Raw genomic sequence first — 23,329 nt, forward strand, 5'->3', positions numbered from 1 at the left:
GGGGCGACTGCGTGGGACCTCCCGGCCGGAGACACCCCACGGCCACGCGTGCCGGTGGCGTCCGGAGCCCCACGGCCGCGAGAAGGGGCTGTCCCCTCTCCCGTCGCGGTCATCGACCCGCGCACGTCCCCCCGTGGAGGGCGCCCCCCGGAGGCTGCCCCCTCCGCCTCAGGGCGCGGCCCCTTTAAGGTGGGGGCGGGGCCGGGCGCCGTGCTCTCGCGGGACTTGGAGGCTGCGCTCTCGCGAGGTTGGAGCCATGCGCTGATTGGCTGCGGGGGGTTGAATGTAAGATGGCGCCCAGGGAGCTGTGAGGGGAAAAGACTCGGAGCCGAGGCGGCGGCGGCGGCGCGAGGCGACGGCGGCAGCGGGGCTGGGGTGAGGCGGAGCCGGGCCGGGCCACGCCGCACCGCAGCGGGGCCGCCGGGCTGGAGGGGTGCGGGGCGACGGGGCCGGGCGGGGCCTCCCGTCGGGCGCGGGGGGAGGCGGCGGCGGCGGTTCCGGGGGCGGCGCGGGCCCGGCAGGGAGGGGGGGAGGGGGCAGCCCCGCCTGCCGGGCGCGCGCATCCCTCGCCCGCGGGGACGCGCAGTTTGGCCGTGCACGCGCGGGGCGCGCCCCCTGCTCGTGTCCCCCCCCTTGTACCGGGCGCGTCCCCGCCCCCCCCCCTCCCCTTCGCGGGGCGGCCCTTTCACCGCGCGGCACGGGCGGCGGCAGCGCGCGCCGGAAGGCGCGGCCTCCGCTTTGGCGCGGCCCTCGGCGGCCGCCGTCCCCGGCGGAGCCCCCAATATGGCTCCTGCGGCGGGGGGGCGGCGCGGCGTCTCCCGCGGGCACAGGCCCGGCCGCCCCGCCGGGGAACAAAGGCGGCGGGGAGCGGCCCGGGCAGCGGGACCGGCCGTGTCGCAGGAGGGAGCCCCCCTGGCCGTGCGGGGCAGAGGCTGAACCGTGGCCCGTGATCTCTGGGACTGAACACGGAGCGTCGCCTCGAATGGGCCGAGCGGCGGGGCTGCCAGTGTCGTTCCCGCCTGCCCCGGGCCGCGGCCGGGAGCACCTGCGGGGGGAGGCGGGGGCACCTCTGGGTACGGTCGCTGCTGCTGCCTTGTTCTCAGTTCTGCCTTCAAGTCACTCCGGTGTCATTGGCACCGAGCTCTGTGCCCTGTGACAGATGTGCTTACACACTCCTTCTCTAGCTAGGCTCACCAGGTTGAGGGATGGTCAGAAATTGGGCATCTCGCAGTTCTTCAGTGGGAGCTGCCGGCTGTGTGGATGATCATATTTTTATTTTCTATTTTTTTTTATTCTTACTGGAATACATATTCAAAATAAAATGGCTTTAATAAAGAAATAGGAACTGGGGATGGAAAGGGCTTCTTTGTTCTGTCTTCTCCAGAACGTTACAAGTCTAAGAGCTCAGGACAAGAGCAGCAGAAATACATGCAACATGGTGACTGGTGAGTCTAGATTGTCCACATGCTGCGAGTTGTGTGTGTGTTCTTAGTAACCTCAGTCTCAATTTTACGAACTAACCGTATGTGCTCATGATCTTCAAAGGGTTTCTTGAACTTATTTCTTGGAAAAAAATGCAGTTATGCTGAATCAGAGAGGAATTATCTCCCTTTATCAGAGAAAGCTCAGTGCCTGGATGCTCTTTTTTTAAATTTTAAAATGCAGTATTAAAAACATGTTGCTGAGATCTAGTGAGGATGGGTGTTTGCCGTTTCTAATGCGTGTCTATGGGAGAAATGGAATGCGTAAACGAATATGTTTTAATAACTAACAGTAAAAGTGGCTGCTGCAGTAGCAAGCTGTGTATGTTGCCCTACAAAAGCCTGTTGAATGCACACTTGAGCCTTAAAGAGGTTTTCTGTCATAAATGCAGGTGGGTTTAGTTTTAATCAATAAAATTTCTGGGAGTACAACATTACTTTCCCAAATCTTCATCTAGACCTGATACTTCTGCTGCTGTGTAGGGTTTTTTGAAGTGCAGTTTTGCATGGTTCAGTGCTTTTGTCACCCTTCAAAACTGACAGGAATGAATGGGAGAAACTTGGTCCAGCCCACTCTGTTACCTATAGTGGCTTAGGTTCCTTAAAGTTGGAGAGCTATAGGGAAAACCAGAGATCCTGCTGCTGTTCCGGAGCAGGAGCAAATACCACACGGCACAGTGGGGTTCTCATCCATGGTTGGGACTTCAGCTGCTGCAGTGGTGCAGATGAGCATTGCACTGTTTTAGGCGTTAGTGGCTCTCAGTATAGTAATTTTTTCCATTCAAGAAGAGAGGAAAAGAGAGATTCCTTGTGATGGAATATCCACTAGTAGGGGAAGACTGGCCTGGTGGGCTCTTGATTTTTGATGCTTGCTAAAAAAGAACTAATTAAGATGGAACAGCCCAGCAGAGTCAAGGATTCGTATCTAAGGAATTCATGCTGTGTTTGTTCGCCTTTCTGGTGGTTGGAAGAGGTGGGTGGTAATTTGGTGGTGGACCTCTTCTTGATCTTTCTGCCTGCTGCTTATGCGTCTGGGTTTCTGATGGCTTCTGGTCTCTACTGCACAGGAGCACGATGTACATGAGAGCAGCTCTTGATAGAAGGGTTGGCGTTCCAAAATAAAAGTGAGGGCTAACGAATGGCTGCTGTCGAAAACAGTGTCCCTGTTGACCTCCTTGCTCTTTCCCTTGACAAGAGGAACAGAGGGTGAACAGCCATTCCCTGAGTTGTTACAACATAATAAGCACCAATGCAGGAGCAAGGAAGAAGGCAGGACCTTTGCTGAGAGGTGAGCCCATCCTATTTAGCAGCAGGTAGCTGTCAGGGACCACCTGTACTGTTCACATCTGCGTTCCCAGTGTGGCATTGTTGAGGCTTATTCCTCAGAAGAATCTCCCCTCTGAAAGCTGTGTCTGCTGGTGGACCTCGGCATGGACGTGCAAAATGATTGTGTTCTGAAGCCCTCACTGTAGTATCAAAGTCAAATATTTGCAAGTTCCAAGTAGGAGATCAGGACCATTTAATGACTCAATCTGTTTTCCAGCTTCAGGGTATGTAATGGAGCCTCTAAAATTAGATGCATTGGAGTGTGCCAGGTGTAGATCCCATCTAAGTCACTGAGGGCGCATTAACAAAGTTGTTCTCTGTTGGTTTCACCCTGGACATGTGGTCACCTGGGAAAGGGTTAATAATGTGTCCTGTAGAGGTGTTGAGTACTCTTGGGTGGCTCCTGGAGGACACTTCATTCTAAGCTAAGTGAACAGTCTCACTACCCCTGTCATGTGCAGCTGGCTTGAAAATGTGTTGGATCAGAATCTCTGAAAGGCAGGAGAAGTGTTTTTCTGTCCAGCTGTGGGCTCTGTGGGAGCTTCTCTATGCTGATTTTTACAGAGTTGTTTGATTCATTATGTGAACACTGTTAGCTGGTGCTTCTTACTAAATGTTGATGCATGTTATTATAAAGGATTTTTTTCTGTAGTAATCTCACACAGCAACTAATGTTGCTTAATAACTCCAGAAACTATAGATACAGTGCAAGTTGCCTCACATGTGTTTCCCTTACCTTTGATATTCGCTTTCTCCTGTAAGCCCGGTCCAGTGCACTAGCCATGAACCTCTGTGTAAACAAAAACTTCTTTGTGTTTAGACTGCTGTCACGGAACAGCGAAGAGTGGTTAGAATTTGCTGCAGCTCTCACTGGTTTTGGTGGGAATTTGAGCTGGACTTGTGGAATACGCTTGGTTGCCATTGAGACCCTAGAACTAACTCCCATTTTCACACAGGCTGTGGCGGTCCTACCACATATTTCTGTCTTGGCTTCACTACATTAAATCATGGGGAAAATATATAAAAGGTTCTGCCTCTTTAGAACTACAGTGACAATGTAGATATAGCACTTTGTCCCTTTTTTCCTCCTTTCCACAACTGGATTGAGTAGTACCGAATCACCTGTTCTAGTCCTACTCTTCTGCTGTTTCACGTCTTTTGTACAACGTCTCAGTATCTGGTAGTATTATAGCTTACATCTGTTTATCCTTTATCAAGACTAATTAGTGCTTTGCAAACAGCCAGTACACTTGCAGAAACAATTTGTGGGTTTAAACAAGATAAGTCAGTAAGAGAAGAATGCTGTCAAGAGTATGCCCTAGGGCTTTCTAATGTTCTCAGGTGGAGTCATCTTTGTTGTTGTTTCTTTCTTTGGTTGTGTTTTTTTTTTTTTCTCTCACTTCCTGATGATCTGATTTCTTTTTCTGTTGCTCTTTTGTCTTCATACATGGCATGCTTCATGTTAACCTCTTCCTATATGAAGAGGGCATCAAGAACTGATGCTGCTGATGCCTTTGTAATTTCCAGAGCTCTGCTTCTCCATGTGTGTAGTTCCCCCTTTGAGGAATCTCTTGATTCCAGCACTCTCCTTTTGCTTGCTACGTTCGAATCGATAAGGCTGTCCTAGTACTAATAGCAGTGAGCTGAATGCTGCATCTGATGCTCTTCCATTGTGCTTCCTATTAGCTGCCCAGAATAGAACCGCATGGCCTGATAGAACATACTGCTGGGTTCTTCCACCTCTGTGGCTGTGAAGCAGGGCCACAGATATTGATTTCTAAGCTTCTCTCACTAACACTGCATGCTGCAAACGAATGAAATGTATTACTTTATTTCATCTGTTATGGGACTTGCCTGGTCTTGGGGAAGTACAAGAACAGAAGGTTTTACATGGCAGTGAGCTCTTTGAATAGTTACAGCTGGTTGTCATCCAGACTTCCCTGAGCCGCTAAGGGTTAATCTGAGAAATGTGTAGTACTGCAAGATGCCTCGTAAAACTAAAGCATCTGTCTCGGGCATCTGGCTGTGCACGTTTGCTAGTTTTCATACAATGGTCAGTATGTGAAATTGGTGACTGGAGTTAGGCATAGCCTTCTGTCAAAGGAGTGCTGTAGTTAAGACTTTCACTTTCTCTTTCCTTAAGGAACCCTAAGGAACTTGCAATATGAATAATTCTCTGGAGAACACCATTTCCTTTGAAGAATACATCCGTGTGAAGGCGCGGACAATCCCTCAGCACAGGATGAAGGAGTTTCTGGACTCCCTTGCTTCCAAGGGGCCGGAAGCTCTGCAGGAGTTTCAGCAGACGGCCACCACCACGATGGTGTATCAGCAGGGTGGCAACTGCATTTACACGGACAGCACAGAGGTGGCTGGGTCTTTGCTTGAACTTGCTTGTCCCGTGACAACCAGTGTCCAGCAGCAAACTCAGCCAGAGCAGCAGATACAGGTTCAGCAACCCCAGCAAGTCCAGGTAAGTGTCTTAAATAATCTCTAAATGTTACATATGGCTTGCTAACCCATGGAGGGGTGTTCAGAGCCAGCTGCTGTCTAACCTGAAACCACAGACAAGCACTTAAGAAGCAGGGCCAGTAAACTTCATATAAAATAATACTCTTTCCTTCTCATTTAAGGAATTGGGTAGTAAATTTGTCTTTTGACTGTGCCTCCATTGAGCCCTGCTGTAGGAGGAGTAGCACACATAGCAAAGTAGTGGTGTAACCTGTTAGAGAAATGGTTGACAGTTCTGGCATGTCCACAGCTCCCTGAAGCCTCGCACTCTGTGTGAAGCTGCTATAAATACCACTCCCCTCTGCTGGTCTTGCTTTATCTGGTTGTTCAGAGTGGTTGTGGGATCTAACTTGCCTTCAGGTTTTTTTAATGAAAACTATTTAAATGATTTTGCTTGAACATTCTGAAGGTTGTAGCTCTCAAACTGGCCTTAAGCTGGGGACAACGCAGGGGAGTCAAATTATGATATAAGCTAGGGGAAGATACCTTTCAGGAAAGGAATTCTAAAAGATGTGTGTGTCTCAAGGTACGTTGTCCCTTTGCAAAGTGGAAAGAGCGTTCTCCTTTTTTTTAAATAGGTGTTACATTAATTTTTATTAAGTGTTAAATGAGCAAATCCAGCACCAGAGAGAAAAAAACAAACAAACAAACATATAACTTAGGATAACTGCTTTGGTCTTAAAACACATTTCATAATTTTGGTGAGTGTACAGGTGGCAGGGCATTTACTGAGGTTTTCTTATGATATGTCTCCAAAAAGCTGAAATATGTCTACAGCTGTAATTCTTACACACTTCAAATATGAATCTTTGTGCCTTCTGTAGCATGAATTTAAAGTTGTGAGCTCTCTTCTTTTGCAACAAATGAGGGTATAGAGGCACAAATGACTGGAGATAAGGTAGTGTGAGCTTGTTGCGGTACAGTCAACTTGTGCTAACAGCTCACTGGCATGCTTTTATCCTACAGCAGAGACAAACTTGCCTCTCACTGGGTAACTTGTCTCCAATTACTCTCTCTATTGAGTAAATGAATGCTTAATGGGGATTTCTGTAACCTGTTGCCCTACAGTAACTTGTGTTGCAAGGCTTTTGAAGAATAAAAGCCTCTTGTCTGAGAGACATGACTTGGATCTCTGCATGAGTCTGTTAAAACTGATCAAGGGTGCTTTTGGGTCTGGCAGCTAGCACATTTTTTGGGAGAAGTTACATTTTTCAGTAGAAGAACTAGGAAGGCTGGCTTTTTTGGGTGCCTCAGCCTTGAAGACGTGAAAGGCCCCCAAACCAATTGTAAAAGTCAAAAGGATTTTTTTTTCTTCCTGCTGCTGTCTCCTTTCAGAACTACACAAAGTTCAGGCTTGACCCCTGCAAGTCTTCTAGTAGCAGAGATGAAGAGAGAGGCCGTGTATCATATGCTCCAGAGAAAAGTAATCTGCTGACCTTCTTGAAAATAACCATAAAATTGCTGGCAGAGATCTGGTTCTGTTTTTTAAACTGAGTGACCTGCTACCTGAACATGAAAAATACCTAATGGAAGTCAAGATTTCAGCAGCTTTCCTAAAGAATGTTGTCTGCTCTCTCCCCCTTGTTTTTGATGTGATTCTGCTTTAAAATATCTGCTTTCACATCTGTCAGTACAGATCATAATAGGTGTTTGTGTTGCCTACCACGCTGCTTGCTGTAGGATGTTACAAATCCCCAGAACACTCAGGTGGTGCATCTGGAACTAGATATGGCTGCAGCATGAGGGCACCATCACCACCATCAGCAGTGCAGCTGGATTCACGTGTATTCAAACAGCTAGTTCAGAATTATATTGAAGTTTTCTTGCAAGGATGGGGTACATAAGAATGTCTTTACCCCTTTGCAAAAGTGTTTTTGTGTTTTTTGAGGTTTCTTATCAAGAATGTGATTATGTTAAACCTGTGATTTTGCATTCACCTGTCTCAAGACTGTCTCTGTGGCAGCAGTAGCAGAGCAGAGTGTCTGAACAAAGCTGGATTTTGTTGTTTGTCTGTGGGTGACAGTGTTCCCCTAGAACAGTGCACCTGATCCAGCTGACTCACTGCTGAAATACTACTTGTGTTGTATTATGAGGAGAATTTGGTCATCTGCTGAAGTCTCTTAGCTTTTGATCAAATTTATGTCACCCCAGTACTTGACTTGATAATCTGTTTAGTTCTTGCTAATCCAGTTGCAAATCAGTGGAAGACCCTTTGAATGATTCTGCTGGTGTCTGGCAGTGTGACAGTGGTGCTGAAGGTGACTAATAATATGACCAGTCAGATGACCTTGAGGTTGCAAGTGCTGATGACAACCTTACGATCATAAAGATAGACAGTGCTCAGGTTTCTTCCTAAATTTTACTTGCTGTGAACAACCGAAGACAGTCTGTGACTGCTTGCTGCTTTTATTTATCCTGGCAAAATAGATTTCCTCTTTGAAGAAGTTGCCACCTTAAGGTTTTCTTGCTTAAAAAGTTCAACAAACTGTTGCCAAATGTTTATTTTGAAAGCTGAGTGGAGGCAACTGTTGGGTTTTATGAGTCAGTGCTACAGTACAAGTGACTTGGGGCTCCTTCCATGCCCAGTATCACAGCAGTGCCATCGGTGATGTTAGAGTTCCATATGTCAAGCTGTCATGCCCTGTGCTGTGGCTGGGCAGGGCTGTTTTGCTCCATTCAAGTGAGTTTTATCAGCTCTGCCTTTGATGAGGTTGTTGCTAGTTGGTCTCATGCATCAAGGCCATCGAATTGACGACGCCAGTGACATGTTAGCGCTGACTTGCTTAGGCAGTGAACCTCTTGCACCACTTCCCCTTCCACAAGAAGATTTAACAGAGAGAGTATTAGAGGACAAAAAAAATCTTTGCTTAAGATACATGATGTGTGTGGGGGGAAGATTCTCAGTTTCAGGCTTCTGTTAAGGCAAAGTCTGGCTGGGTGGCAAGAGCTTCTTGGGCAGGGCTTGAAGGGAGGGTGCTACAGGTGAGCAAGATTGCAGAACTGTATAGGGGATGGTTAGATGCCTGCGTAAAATGTCTTTCAGTTAAGGTTTGTGCCTTTCTAATTGCTCAATTCTTTATGTGTTGAATGTTCAGCTTTTTCAGTCTTCCCCCAGTCTGTTCTGTGACTTCAGAGCCTGGTAGGACACTGGGCATTGTTCACAGCATAAGGCAGGGAAAAATGCCCTTAAGTAGGTCAGAAGAAAATCTTTGGTTCTGCATAGAACACAACTTTCCTTCACTTCTGATGGATGCAGCTTCCCCCTGTCCCAGTCTTGGTTCTGAAGTTCAGCCTGGAGGTAGGGCTTCTATTTGCTAAAAGCATCCTAGTAAGATATTAGTGTAGCAGCCAGCGTTAATTAGCATTTGCTAAGGCTGAGTGTGGCTCTTCAAAGAGTGGTTATAGTCAAGCATGGTGTTTTCAAGGTAGCACCTTCTTGTGTATGGCAGTAGGTTCCTCCTTGAGAGGTAAGCTGTTTTGTTTTCCTTGCTTCATGTGTTATAACTGCCTTAGTGTACAGCTTGGCAACTTGGTATTGTAACTGTTCAAACACACACACAAGGCCTAATTTGGCCCACGGAATTCTCTCCCTGATGTTGATGAATGAGCAGGGGGAAAACCTGGAGTGAGAATCTGTCTGGCAGCTCTGAAAAGCTGATTTGTACACTCCCTGTAGACCTTGTTTACTTAGATAGATAGCAAAGGACTTCCTGTAAAGGAGTTGAATAACAAGTTCCAACATTTCCTGCTACTTCACTGATCAGTCTTTTCACCTGCTCTGTACTTCAGGTCTGTTTTGTAATTGTGTGTATGCCTTCTGGCGTAACGTTAGAAGAAACTGTATTACAGTGTTAGTTTTAATGCTGGAGTTACTTTAGCTTGGGACTCTTGTTGAGGCAAGTGTATTTTAAGACTTCATTCCCTAAAGTTGGCTAAAAAGTAATTGAGATTATTCTTCTGCTCTCACATTTTGTCAAAGTGTTTGACTTCTGTTGGCTTGCTCAGGTGTGGAAGTTTGAGGTGCACCTACATTACTTCTAGGGGGGGAATTGGAACATACTTCATGCAGCAAGTTTGTCACATGCCCCCGCTTACCTCTCCTATGTTTGGAACCTGTCATTTGGGATTCCCTTCAAATTAAACTGAGCAGTTTTGATGTGTCTAGGTGCTTGTCTAGATTGGCTAGTGGGCAAGACTAGACCTACATTTGAGATAATCTTGTGGAATGTTTAGTGAGGACACCTTAGTAGATCTTTAGTCTTGCTCTGAAGGTCTGATCTTGGTGTATCCTACTACTTGCTAGTGTTAACGTAGCTTCAGAAACTGAGAAATGTTTGTGAAAAAAGGCGTTTAAGAGCCTGTCAGGTGCTCAGGGCAAGCTTGATATTGGAAAATCCATGCAGGCAAGAGTTGGTATGTGTGTTGCTCACTTGGAGTTAGGTTTTAGGAAATGTTAAGTAATCCAGTCAGTCCATAGATGAGATTTTTCTTTGCTTGGAAATTCTTTCAACTGAATTGTTTCAGAACTCCAGTTCTGCAGTCTGATTCCTTTTGTTAAAAATCTGCACAGAACAGGCATGTTACGAATCCTGCTTGAACGTTTGTTGGAGTTAGTCTATCAACCATGAGGGACAAACAAACCTGAAAAACAAAACACAAACTTTCAGCTGTTCTCATGCTCATGGAGTTGCTTATTTTCTCTTTGCATGTACTCAGTTCTAGACAGAATATGTTTTTGAGCATAATGTGACAGAAGGTTTCCTTTAAGGGAATCTTAAAAATACATTTCTGCCCTCCTGTTACAACGCATGGCTGATTTATAACACTTTTGATTTCTCTAGTCAGCTAGTATTTTGTCCAACTTGTAGCTATTTTATGGTAAAAAGGCATTTCTTTGTGTGATGGTAGCCTGCTGGGAAGTGATTCTTTTCCTGCTGTTAGATCCAAACTTCTGGCAATAAGCAGTTTTTCAGTACTGGTAACTTGGCCTTTCCTCTCTTGTACCAGTATAACCCAGGAATTCCCGGCATAACATGTTCTTGCTTTAGTCTTCAGCATAAGGTGAAGATTTAAAGTCTTCCCTGTTGGTCTTGGCTTGTAAATTTAAAGCATTCCTCTGTGTACAGAGGCTTTTAAAAAGTCAAATGCTGGTGATGTTTGTTTGTAATTCTTTGTCCTTTTTTTCTCAGATAGCAAGTTAGACAATGAGGTCAACGTAAGAAGCGCTGGTCTCAGACTGAGTTGAAGTCTGTAAATCTGAAATGAATGCTTGTAGCACTCCTGGGTACAACCTACTTGAAAATAGGGAGGGATCTGCTGCAAAATACGGTTGTTAAAAATGGATGTGTAATTCACAAGGGATGTGTAATGCACAGTAGTTAGAGCTCCAATATTCTTTTAAATTGGAACAGTCTCTAGTCAGAAGTGTGATGTTTGCAGCACAGAGAACTTCCAGTGATTCTGGAATCTTGGCCTATTTACCTTGTTTGGGTCTGGACTCATTGTTTGGGTGTTAACAATAGCACTGTGTGAACTCCAGAGCAGGAGCAAGACATCCTGGGTGTCAGGGTTGGGATTTAGTCCTGGGGGAGTATCGTAGGACCTTATGCCATGATTGCTAATCTGCCAAAAGCCATGCAAGTTGCCTGTGACTTTTAGAGGCAGTAGGCTCAGGCTCTAAAATGGTTAATGGTACAAAACTGTGCCAGGTGAGGTTTAGGCTGGACATTAGGCAGCATTGCTGTACTGAGAGGGAGCTCCAACACTGAAACAGGCTGCATGGAGAGGTGGTCGATGCCCCAAGTCTGTCAGTGTTTGGAGGCAGTGCCTCTAAATAAAGGACAATGACCTTAGTAACATCCTTTAGCTTATGGCTGGCCCTGAAATGGTCAGGCAGTTGGACTAGATGGTGACTGTAGGTCCCTTGCAGCTGAACTATTCTATAAAAGTGGAAGGAATAAAATGCTGCCATGTCAGGTCTGTGCTTAGACCATGCCTCTTGCTTAAACCTCTTCCATTGCTTCTCTAATTACATGTATGTGATAAAATTGTTTCAGTGCACACTGTAAAGTACAGGATAAATGGTAAATTTACCTCTTTCTGTTACATGAATTTGAGTCCTAGCAGATAAAGCAAATATTTCTTGTGTGAAACTGAAAATGCATCAGTGCAATGATGCATTTTAGTTTGTCCAGTCTTGGGCCTTTGCCTTGCAGTTAACCTTTTGAACAGAGTTAAACTAATACTAAGGACTATATTAGTGTTTTTTAAAGTTGAGTATTTTGGAGAATACTTGTCTTAGAGGTGTAATTGAAACTGGCTTTCTTAAAGTGGGCTCTTAACTGGGATCTGTGCTTCAGCCTGTTTGCCCAAGACAGTAGTCATGCTGTAGGGCAGTGTGATGAGAGTATCAAATAGAATTGAAGAAGTATCCCATAGGTGACTTCATCTTTTTCAGTTAACTGCCTGATCAAATCACTCATTGATACAGCTTTCTAAACTGTCACGCTAACACAAGGTCATATGTTTCTTGTTACCTTGCAGGAAATTATTATAGAAAGTCCACATCATCTGGATTACAGTATATTACATACAGCTCCCAGCCAGGAACCTGTAAAATTCCTTATTCTTCCTGGAAATAGAATTGACTCTTAACAGGAGGTGACTTATAAAACTGCTCTGCAAGTGGTGCATTTTGCTACGCCGCGTTTTTCCTTGGCAGCTCTTAATTGACTGCAAATGGATACTTAACGTTTTTAAAGACTTCTTAGAGGGGATGTTGGGAAAGGAGATTTCATGTATCTACACAATGCAGAACTGCATGGTAGTTCTTTTTGGTATTGTCAAGCTGGCTAGTGAGGCGTCTCTGTGCAAGTGCTACGTTAGCCTGACGAACTTTAGAAAATGAGGTAGAAAAGGGTGAGAGAACATGAGTAGCAGGACATAATTTTGCAATTAAATAAATCTGTGTTGGCTTCAAATTTCCTGTGGCCCTCACAGGTTCCCCTAGTACAGCCCTGCATCTCTCAGTTGGGTTTGGAAGGGGGTGTTGAGTAATTAATTCCCTCCCGTAACATGTAGTGTTAAGGAAGCCTGGAAAAGCAGATGATGATGGGAACCTGGGATATTGCTTGTAGGACAAGGCAAATACAGCAAAGTGGCTGTGGTGTGAAGTGTCTGAATGAGGTGACCAGACCTTGCTGGGTGCCTTGGGAGTGAAGATACCAGCTGGGTTGGGTTCGGGGACAGGAATGTGAAGTTGTTCAGACCTGAACTTTGCGTTGGGGGCTACCTCTGACTCCGGGCTCCAGGTCTGCTCCTGGGCTGCTGCTGGATGGTGTGAGAGACCTTGCACAAATGAGCATGGGTGTGATTTAATTTTTTTCCCTAAAATAAAAGGAACTGTTTGGATCCAAGTCTTGACGTATTTTGTTCATTTTATTCAGCATTGTGTAAGTGCATGAGCTAGAAAATACAACTGAGTAGTTTGGACAATAAGTGGAATTAAATGTAATACGTAAATAATGAAAAAATAGCTGGTTTTAATTATCACTCCCAAAGAAATACTTCTAAAGTTCAAAAATCAGATGCTGCAGTGTTGCCCTTTAGTGCATGACAAAGATTCAAGTTGAACTTGCAACTTTCTGTGTTGACGCCTGCTTGTGTAGAGTTACTGTTAGCAGTTGGTTTCAAAATAATATTTCTGTGCTTTATGTGGAAAGAGCCAAGTGCTGGTTTCAATTTACCCATATTTCTTACTGCCTGACACTGGCAAGTGATCCTGCGGCTGTTTGAGGGCCTGGGGTTGAAAGCAGTAAAATAATCTTTAGCACATAGTAAGAATGAGGCAAGCTCCTGTATGTTGTAGTAAGATAAACATAACATCTGAGTTGTAATGTATGTGACCTTAGTCTTGCTGTTGCAAGGCCTATACTGAAATAACATTTTAGCAATGCAAATAGCTTGGAAGACTCTTTCAGCTTCCAAGGATGCAATTTGTTGGCTTGAGCCCACAGAGCCTTGGTGATGGAGATGCAGCTCATGTACTGTTCTGTCCATGCTGAGAAGCGTGGTCATGTGCAGCTGAGCAAACAGGTCAGCTACTGTATCGCTATTTTCAACCAAGTGCTTCTGGAGTAACTTGGTTTCATTTTCCTGGGATCTTTACTAATGGATTAATATATGGAATCATAAAACTGAACATTAAAGTCCTGGAACATAGACCTCCAGTTATGGACCACCTTTGGTGGCCACCCTGTTGAATCGCTGACACTTGCTGATCTCTAACTGCGGAATTGGTGTCGTTGCAGGTTCAGGTCCAGGTCCAGCAGTCCCCACAGCAGGTGTCCGCCCAGCAGCTCTCTCCACAGCTCACAGTCCATCAGGCTTCAGAGCAACCGATACAAGTTCAAGTGCAGATCCAAGGCCAGGCGCAGCAGCAGGCGTCTCAGACAATACAGAGTCAATCTCTGCAGAGCCCCAGCCCATCGCAGCTGCAGGCAGCTCAGATCCAAGTGCAGCATGTGCAGACTGCCCAGCAGATCCAGGCTGCGGAGATCCAAGAGGAACACATACAACACCAGCAGATCCAGGCCCAGCTTGTGGCAGGACAGGCCATTACTGGTGGCCAGCAGATACAGATCCAAACAGTCGGGGCACTGTCACCTCCCCCTTGTCAACAGGGCTCTCCGCGAGAGGGAGAGCGGCGGATCAGCACTGCTAGTGTCCTTCAGCCGGTGAAGAAACGCAAAGTGGATATGCCTATTACTGTATCGTATGCTATTTCAGGGCAGCCAGTTGCCACGGTGCTGGCCATTCCTCAGGGCCAGCAGCAAAGTTATGTCTCTTTGAGGCCAGACTTGTTAACAGTGGACAGTGCCCACCTGTACAGTGCCACCGGGACCATTACTAGCCCCACTGGAGAGACCTGGACCATCCCTGTTTACTCTGCTCAGCCACGTGGTGACCTTCAGCAGCAAAACATAACCCACATCGCCATCCCACAAGAGGCCTACAATGCCGTCCACGTCAGTGGCTCGCCAACAACGCTGGCTACCGTGAAGCTGGAAGACGACAAGGATAAGATGGTGGGAAGTACTTCAGTAGTGAAGAACTCTCACGAGGAAGTGGTGCAGACTCTTGCTAATTCGCTCTTTCCAGCACAGTTCATGAATGGCAACATCCACATTCCAGTGGCGGTGCAGGCTGTGGCAGGGACGTACCAGAACACTGCGCAGACAGTGCACATATGGGACCCGCAGCAGCAGCAGCAACAGCCCACACCCCAGGAGCAGGGGCAGCAGCAGCAGCAGCTACAAGTCACTTGCTCAGTAAGTTAAAACTGCTTCTCGGTCTCTGTGATTAACAACTTGCACGTGTTGTGGAGAGGGAGGATGTCACCGGACAGCTGGTGTCAAGGAACCAGAGATGCGTCTGTCCCAATAACCTGGACATGACGTTTGCCATTTGACTCCTGATAGGCGTAGGAGTGTGATCTGTAATGTTGGTACGTAATTATAGGATGCTGAACTTCCCAAAAGAAAATTCGGTTCTCATCTTCATAGCGTAAGTTAATAGATACATGTGCATTGCTGGCTTCTTCGTAGCGATTGTCCCGAGGTCTGCAGTCTTCTGTGCTGTTCTCAGGGTTGCAGTGGACAGGCAGGGACGATTGTAGCAAAATAAGGTGTGCAAATACACTAGTCACCTAGCAGTCAGTTACTTGGTGTTATGCAGCACGTGAAGCCCACAGCAGATCCAGTGTCCAGACAGAGTGTCAATCTGACTAGTTGTAAGTGAACTTCATGAACAGGTGCCACCTCTCTGTGACACCATGTCCTGCTTCTGGAAAACATCTGGTGTGCAAGAGCACAGGAATGGGCCGTGGCAAGTCGGCGTCTCTTCGGAGTGCTTGGCAAACCTGGCAGCCAAATCTGTTGCTGTTTTTTTTTAAGGGCTTTGTTGCTGACTTGAAGCCATAGCTTATTTTGAATTTGCTTTTAAAACTTAAATAACTAGGGCTATTCGTGGCCTCTTTTATATGTGCAAATGATGTAATTTATCTTTCATTACCAGAAAGTGAAAAGTGATTGACCTGTCAGAGCCTGTTTTTGCTGAATGGAATGAGGGCAAAAATATCCAAGTCTGCAAGCATAAATGTTGTTATAAATTCCTTCCAGTTTATAAATAACACTGTTGGCTTTATAAAGGCGTATATGCCCTCTACTTCACCAGTAAGCACTAAGACAAGGAGCATTACATTCTTTAGTAATGTCTGTTTCTGAGTTGATTGTGGGCTATAGCCCACCGAGATCTTGACTGAAAAAAGTTCCCTGCATCTCTAGATAACTTCCAGGTGCTGGATGCCCTCTTTTATAAAGCTGTATTTTAAGCTACAGCTTATGGGTCTTTGTGATGCATGGGGTTGTATTGGGTCGGGACTCTTTTAGTTTATTTTGTCATGTTGAAAGAGCCTCCTGTAGCTCATCTTTTCTGTGTATTGGTACTTCAGAGACCACTTAATCGCTTTCAGCTACTTGAACAAAGTAAGTTGACAGAATTTTTTGCCTTTCTGCTAAGCAGGACTCAGAATTATTTTAGGGTCTTGTTAAAACATGAGCCCCATTCTTGGGATCCTTTCTGAGATATTAACTCCGTAATTTCTTTAATGGTTACTTGGAAAGCTTCTGCCAACACTGCGTATTCCCCTGCACAGTGGTCTGTAAGTCTTGGGTATCAGACACTTTTCTGATCCCAGTTCTCTGGGGTACTGGGTGTTGCATAAGCCCCTAAATACAGAGGCGAGTCCAGGGGGTAGGTATGTGTTTCTTCCTCTAAGAGGACAATAAAGCTACTGAAGGTGAACATCTAACTTCTGGGGGTTGTCCTTCTCACAGCTGTGAGACTGAGAAGGAATTCTCCTGCTTGCCTCACCCTGTCCCCTGGCACTGAGCTGCTGTGGGATCTGGGCAAGTTGCAGCTCTTTTGCTCTATTTGTGAAAAATGCAAGTCAAGAAGCAACTGGCAGTCCAGCCTGTGTGCCTGGCCTCACATTGGACAAGGTACCTGCGAGATCAGGGCAGAAGGTTGCGTCAGCATCAATTGTCACGTTTCAGTGTTCAAGGGGAGACCAGAGATCTGTTGTTGAGATGATTTCACCCACTTGGAGATCCTTGCCTTTGAAGGTACCAGCAAGGTTCTTAATGATACTGCATCAAGAACAGCTCGTGGCTGTTAGGTGTCCTGTGATTTCTGTAGGACTTCTAGACGCATCAGATTGCAAGTTGCATGGATTTGCTAAGGGACCTATAAATGTGTCCGTTCAAACTAAAAGTGTTCTTGGGGAGGCAAATTCTCTTTCACGAGCAGCAATTCAGGTTAGACAGCAAAAGTTATGTTCCTTGGATTAATTTTTTGTTAGAGTGTTGTAAAAGGCTCATATTCCGGGGCTAGAGGTAGTGTGTGGCATTACTTGTTTTTTGTCAAACTGTTGCATATCAAGGTGTGTATATATAAACTGAAATGTTTTCTTTCATAGGCTCAAACTGTTCAGGTTGCTGAAGTTGAACCACAGCCACAGACTTCACCTGAACTTCTACTTCCAAACTCTCTGAAGCCAGAAGAGGGACTTGAAGTGTGGAAAAGCTGGGCACAGACCAAGAATGCAGAGCTGGAAAAAGAAGCCCAAAATAGGCTAGCACCCATTGGAAGTATGTGCCATGGCAACGTGGCCTTTCTTTCTTTTCGAGTAGGATTAGGAATGACTAAAATGTTAGTGATTTACTGCTCTGGAAAACACCTTTGTTTAATCAGTGATTGTTTTTAAATTTAAAAACTTGGATTTACTCTGCAATACTAATTATTGCATGCTCCTGCTGCCACAGGACATGTTCCGAGGGAGGCATTGGCTCCGTGCTGAGCCAGCTTGAGCACTTAGCCTGGTAGCTGTAGCAAAGGGCACTATATGACATGGATGTGGACAAACCCAAATGGCTGTGAATGGCAGCCAAGCTGGTAGTGTAGTGACCGAGCCACCGTTTTCCTTTTGCCACAGGGCAGTGTTTCATTGTGACCATGGTGAGAGAAGGCAACAGTCATGCAGATGGCAGGGCAGAGAGTCTTCCTATCAGATTCTTGCCCATTTATCTTTTAGTAGATCTGACAGCCTAAGATCTGTGTTTATTTCAGCTTGTTTTATTATGCTGGGAGAATGAGGTGGTACTGGGCCTGCCAGATAGAATGGCGAAGCTGGAGATGTGGGAAATCATTCCTGAAAGACTGGGAAATAATATGGCTTTATGGCTTAAATAATATGGCTTTGTTTTGTTTTTCCAGGGCGTCAGCTGCTGAGGTTCCAGGAAGATCTCATCTCTTCAGCAGTGGCTGAGCTGAATTATGGTCTGTGCTTAATGACACGAGAAGCTCGAAATGGTGATGGTGAACCCTATGATCCAGATGTGCTCTACTATATCTTCTTGTGTATTCAGAAGGTAGGGGTAGGACAGCTATATGTGCAGCAGAGCTGTGCATGTTATCAGCATATACAGAGAGGATTCTATTAAGCTTCACAACAATTTCATAAGAAAAAAGTCTCTTTGCTTAAAAAAATCATATTAAATGTAATGAGTGCACAGCAATGCTTTCACCTCTTGAGTTAAGTTTGTGAAGAATTGTTAATAATTGAGTTCAGTATCATGGTGAGAGTAATAAATTCTTTTAGGGTTTTTTTGGCAGAGAGAGGAGGGTTGGATGATATTTGAGAAAGTTCTCAGTGTCAAAACTTGATCTAGTTGAAGCTGTAACAGTCAAGAACTTGGCTTTATTGTTGTGGGAGGTCTGAGCTGTTAATATTAGCGTGCTTCTTGGAAGGGCTGCAGGAGCAGAGCTAAACTCTGATAGGAGAATTGGGCATCTCTCTCCTATATCAGAAAAAGTCTAATGTCCAAAGGATGGTCGTGTAAAATAACTTGCAGTGAACACACCTGAAATAAAAGGTGAAATCCAAACAGCTTTACTTTTTAAGGTGTTTTTTCCTTTCTGTTTTAGCATTTCTGTGGTAGCAACTGAGATTACCAACCCTATGCTGGCCTTGGTGCAAAGGTCCTCAGTTTTCTAAGTAGAATGTATGTCTTCAGTGCTATGCTGTGAAATGCTTGACTGAGTATGTGGGTTCTTGGGATAAGGTCTGGTCTGAGGAATATATTTGCTGCCACTGTACTGGACTGTGTTGTGAATCTCTTACAGTATCTCTTTGAAAATGGCCGAGTAGATGACATCTTCTCAGATCTCTACTATATTCGGTTCACCGAATGGCTGCATGAAGTTCTCAAGGACGTACAGCCCCGCGTTTCCCCTCTTGGTAAGGACTTTTGTTTGAGAACTTTGCGACTTTCTGGAGTTTGTAGTGTTAAAACTAAACTACAGCATAAGTATAGTCTGAATAGAAACCTTTTGAAGTACTTAATGTCCCTAGAACAGCTCATACTGATCAGGAAGAAAAATGTTGCGTTAAATATTGGTGTTACTGCACATCAGGCTCTAGCCCTGATTGTCGCAGAGGATTATTTGCCTATTGCTTGTCACCCATCAGAAGGCTTATCTCAGCCTTGTGTTCAGAAGGTGATGGCAACAGGGTTGGGGAGGAGCAGTTCCAGAAGAGACAGATTTTGACAGAGTCGCATATGAGAACGAGATTGAGTTGCATTTTCACAGCACAGAAACCTGGTTTCTCTTTACTTCATTCCCTTTGATCTGATCAGGTGTCAGTGAAGAAGCTGTTGCCCGTGTTCAGTAAAGTAGCTGATGTTACAGGCTGGATAGCTAAGTAGCACCCTGAGTTTTGGAATCCTTTTGTTTTCACTCTGGCTGTTTGATCTGTGCTTTGTCATTCCACAAGCCCCAGAGTTCATACTGCTGTCTGTTATTCTGTTTATCTGTGTATTTGGAGTATAGTATTTCTGTTCTACACAAAGGAAAAAAAATCTGAGAATCAAAGGGATTACTCATGTGTCCAAATACATCTCTTGGCACTGTGTGCTGACTAAAGCTGTGTGCAGGGCCAAGAGCTGATTTGTTACACTGGCCTGCCTGCTCTCACATATTATTGGATTAGGAGCATCTGCATTGGAGTCGAGCCATTAATTGAAAGCTGTTTAAGTGCATATTTATTTCTCTCTGGGCTGGGATGTATAGGCATATTGCAGAAGCATACTCTCCTCAACTAGAGGTGGATGTATGTATACAAGTGTTTCCTAACTGTACCTGCTATTTAAAAAGTTATTTGCATAGTAGTGAATCTTGACATCAGCAAGGATCTCTTCCTCCTCTTCCCTTCAGGATTTATGTTCTCCAGTACTTATAGACTATAAAATGCTGCCTGTGTTCGTGTCTCCTGGCATGATGCTGACTTCTCATTATTGCAGGTTATGTCCTCTCCAGTCATGTAACAGAAGAGATGCTCTGGGAGTGTAAGCAGTTAGGAGCTCACTCCCCTTCCACCTTGCTCACTACACTGATGTTTTTTAATACAAAGTAAGTACTTAGGTCTTTGGGAATCTTGGGGAATAAAATAACTTGAAATGGATTGATGGGGTTTGTAGGAAACTGCTGCACAGGATTAGGGCAAAATAATGAATTTCAAATGATTGCACGCAGAGCCCTCTTGCAGCACTGTAGGCAGAGAAGGTGCAGTACAAGGAAATGAGCTAGCGGAGGGAAAACTGAACTTGTGGCTGCTGCATGCTCTGCTGCTGGAACAGCCTAACTCAGTGTTGGTTTGAGACTCAGCTGGCTCGTGATGAGTAACGATAACTACCTCACTGTTGTGACCATATCCTTTCCTCGCCTCTGAATGTCCTGTGTTCTCTTCTTGCTGCTCAGATACTTCTTGTTGAAAACAGTAGACCAGCACATGAAGCTGGCCTTCTCCAAGGTGTTGAGGCAGACCAAGAAGAACCCTTCTAATCCCAAGGATAAAAGCACGAGTATCCGCTATCTGAAGGCTTCTGGCGTGCACCAGACAGGACAGAAAGGTAGTGTCTGGAAGGTTTTTTTGGGAATATTTACTTACTGGGCTTGAAGGAAGTGGATGAACCTGGAGATGTCTGCAGGTAGGGCCACAAGAACCCCAGGCTCTCCCAGTTCCCTTCAGCCTGGCAGCAGGAGTTTTGCATGCATTCTGTCCAAGAGTACCTTCTAACAGTAAGCGTGGGGACATACCTTACCTGAGGTGTATAGTACTTCATCAAGAGCCAAGGATAATGATTTTGTTATTTCTGTGTCTTATGGGTGAAGAGGGATATTTGGTGTGAGTGCACATGGACAGAGGGAGAAACTTCTTTGGGAGTTTTTTCTTACCTTGACTCGTGTGAACCCGTATAGAATCTATATGTAAGTACAATCTGTCCTCTTAAAAGCACAGACCCAGAATTTAGCTGAGGCATTGCAGTCTCAGTAGTAAAATTCCTTTCGTTTTGGGCACAGGTAGAGGAGAAACAGAGAGGATATGGATGGGTTGTATTGTTAGTAGCCTTGGGATACAGCAAGCTCTCCATTAACGCTTTAAGCATTTATAACCAGGCGCCTCTGCCCTGGGACAGCCGTATGTCTGTCGCCAGCTGTTGCCTGGTGACAAGGTGCTCTGGAGTGCTGAGGCTGTATGGTGCTGCTCGGTTTGCTGTGCTTGTACCAAGTGTCTGACAGACTTCTGGGGGCGGCTGGTTTGTAGTTACAGATGACATGTACGCAGAGCAGACTGAGAACCCAGAGAACCCCCTGAGGTGTCCGATAAAGCTGTATGACTTCTACCTCTTCAAATGGTGAGAGCGCTCATTCGTGTGTATGAATGCTTGTCTTCTGTGACTGTTTAGCTGCATCTTGTAGCTGGCCTAGTTTTCAGGGCTGTATTATATTGTTGGCACAGTTTCTGTATTTGCATAAATTTACTTAAATGGGGAGGGGCGTGGTTGTGAGAAGGTGGGATTTACTCTGATGGCATGTAAGTTGAACTTCTGTGGTATTTAAAGAAACAAATCCTGATTTGTGACCTGGCTGCTCGTAATCTCGTACTCGCTCCGGAGGTTTGCTGTGTTGGCAGGATCTTGCTGTTCCGCCTGTGACTTGCAAGTTCTCTGGAAGCAGCTGCTACTTGAGATCAGATCAAGGTCCTATTCAAATTGGCTTCTGAACAAAAATGACGACTTTCTGTGGAGATTGGAGGGAGCCTCAAAGGACTTGCCTCTAAATTATGATGATTCTGACGAAGTTTCTCTGCACGGATGGGTCTGCAGTTACCCTGGATGTGCAAACACCCCATCCTTGCTTCACTTTGAAAGACCCCTGAAGCCATGTGTGTGTTATACTTACCAGTGCTAAATAAAAATTACGTTCTTGCAGTCATCACCATGGCTTTTTAACCTTAAGGGGCCTAAAAGCTTTGGGACTGCTGTTGCCCCTAGATGTAACTCCATACCTTCATGTCTCATCAGCCAGAGGTTCACTGTCAGGATTTGTGAAGCCTGGGGTGAGGACAGTGGCGGTCTCTCCCTCCCAAGGACATTCTTGTTAGTCTGGTTATTTCTGATCTTCCTCACGCAGCCCCCAGAGTGTGAAAGGCCGGAATGACACGTTTTACTTGACACCGGAGCCGGTGGTGGCCCCCAACAGCCCTATCTGGTATTCCATCCAGCCGATCAGCAGAGAGCAGATGGAGCAGATGCTCACCCGGATCCTGGTGATACGAGAGATACAGGAAGCTCTTGCCGTGGCTAACGCCAGCTCCATGCACTAAGGCATCCTCCTTGGCTCAGAAGGGGTGGGGCGGGGTGACAGGGGAGGGACAAGCAAAGATAAATTGTACAGACTTTTACACTAAAGGATATGCCTAAGTTTTTGGTTTTTTTTTATTGGTGTAGTTATGAAGCCCTTTTAGGCTTCTTCTCTTTAAAAGAATCTAAAGGAAAAACCTACCCATTGTGTATCCTACCCAACACACCAAACTGTTGGAACCATTGGAGGCTGCATATCCCTTGCAAGCTGGGAGCTGTGGAAAGCTGCTGGTTGACTCTGGCTTTTTTTTATGATGTAGAAAACATGAACTACAGGATTGGCCTGGATGGCTGGGGCCTCTGTCTCCTTGGAGCACGTGCAGCCTAGAGGGCACAGAATGATGGATGGACCTGCTCAGCCAGTGGAGGAGAGGCAGGCATCTTCTTTTCTTGTGCTTGGACATTAATTTGCTGTTATCTTGGAAGGAAGAGGAGAGAGTGAACTGCAATTGTGATTTATACAAAAAAAAAAAAAAGACAAACACCACAAGCCAACAATTTCTATTCAGACCTTTAAGTGACATTTTTAGATGTTAAAAGTACAAACTTTACCACACTCTTCTTTTTTGGCCTAACATTGAGGCCTTACACCTTGAGGCTCCTGTGCCTGATGGAATTCTTGTAACATACACTTGTGTATCATATAAAGGTACCACCCTGTTTCTCTTATGTATTCTTACTCTAGTTGTTTATTAAGAATGACGAGCACGTCTTTTCAACATGCCATTGAACAATGTGTCTTTATTTGGGGAAGAGTGAGCTGTGAGGGTGGGGGGGTCATTATACAAAGATCAGTATGCAAACTGGTTGTTTTCATCCCTGTTTGTGCTTTCCAGCTCTGCTCTGCTGGACTTCTTTCACCCTTACAAATTAGGAAGGTAGAAGGGGATTAACTTCTGTTGAAGGACCTGATTGTCTGCTTGCTGATGGAAGCTTGGTCTCAAGCGAGGAATGTGGCATCTGTGAGACCAGATCAGACTGTCCTGATGTTCTGTGGCCAGCCCGTGAGGCTTCACCCCCAGGCAAATCCCCCTCTCCCCACCTTTACAAACGCATCACACCAACCGCAGGATGAAGGGGTGTCAGAGGGAAAAGGCCTTCCAGGAGCAGCACATGGCTTACTCCTGTCACTTAACAGCCTTTTCACAGTTTTAAACACAGCTGTGTAGCTTCTGACATTGTTCATGA

The 23,329-nt window shown here is 45.5% G+C and overlaps 1 protein-coding gene across 3 annotated transcripts; it reads left to right on the forward strand.

The window, feature by feature from the left end:
• Positions 1–241: 241 nt before the first annotated feature.
• QRICH1 (glutamine rich 1) lies at positions 242–22,862 on the forward strand. 3 transcript variants are annotated; one of them, XM_071812977.1, is made up of 12 exons: positions 252–375; positions 1,385–1,445; positions 2,549–2,769; positions 4,951–5,280; positions 13,628–14,647; positions 16,855–17,026; positions 17,652–17,806; positions 18,561–18,675; positions 19,739–19,847; positions 20,196–20,347; positions 21,043–21,133; positions 21,912–22,862. In XM_071812977.1, exons 4-12 carry the CDS (start codon positions 4,972–4,974, stop codon positions 22,102–22,104), a joined length of 2,316 nt encoding a protein of 771 aa, XP_071669078.1. In that variant the 5' UTR covers positions 252–375; positions 1,385–1,445; positions 2,549–2,769; positions 4,951–4,971; the 3' UTR covers positions 22,105–22,862. The 3 variants fall into 3 exon arrangements, with proteins under 3 accessions (XP_065701372.1, XP_071669078.1, XP_065701371.1); XM_065845299.2 differs by lacking the exon at positions 2,549–2,769; XM_065845300.2 differs by lacking the exons at positions 1,385–1,445; positions 2,549–2,769 and having other exon boundaries at positions 242–375.
• Positions 22,863–23,329: the final 467 nt, after the last annotated feature.

This window comes from Patagioenas fasciata, chromosome 10, assembly GCF_037038585.1.
Source record: "Patagioenas fasciata isolate bPatFas1 chromosome 10, bPatFas1.hap1, whole genome shotgun sequence".
NCBI lineage: Eukaryota > Metazoa > Chordata > Aves > Columbiformes > Columbidae > Patagioenas > Patagioenas fasciata.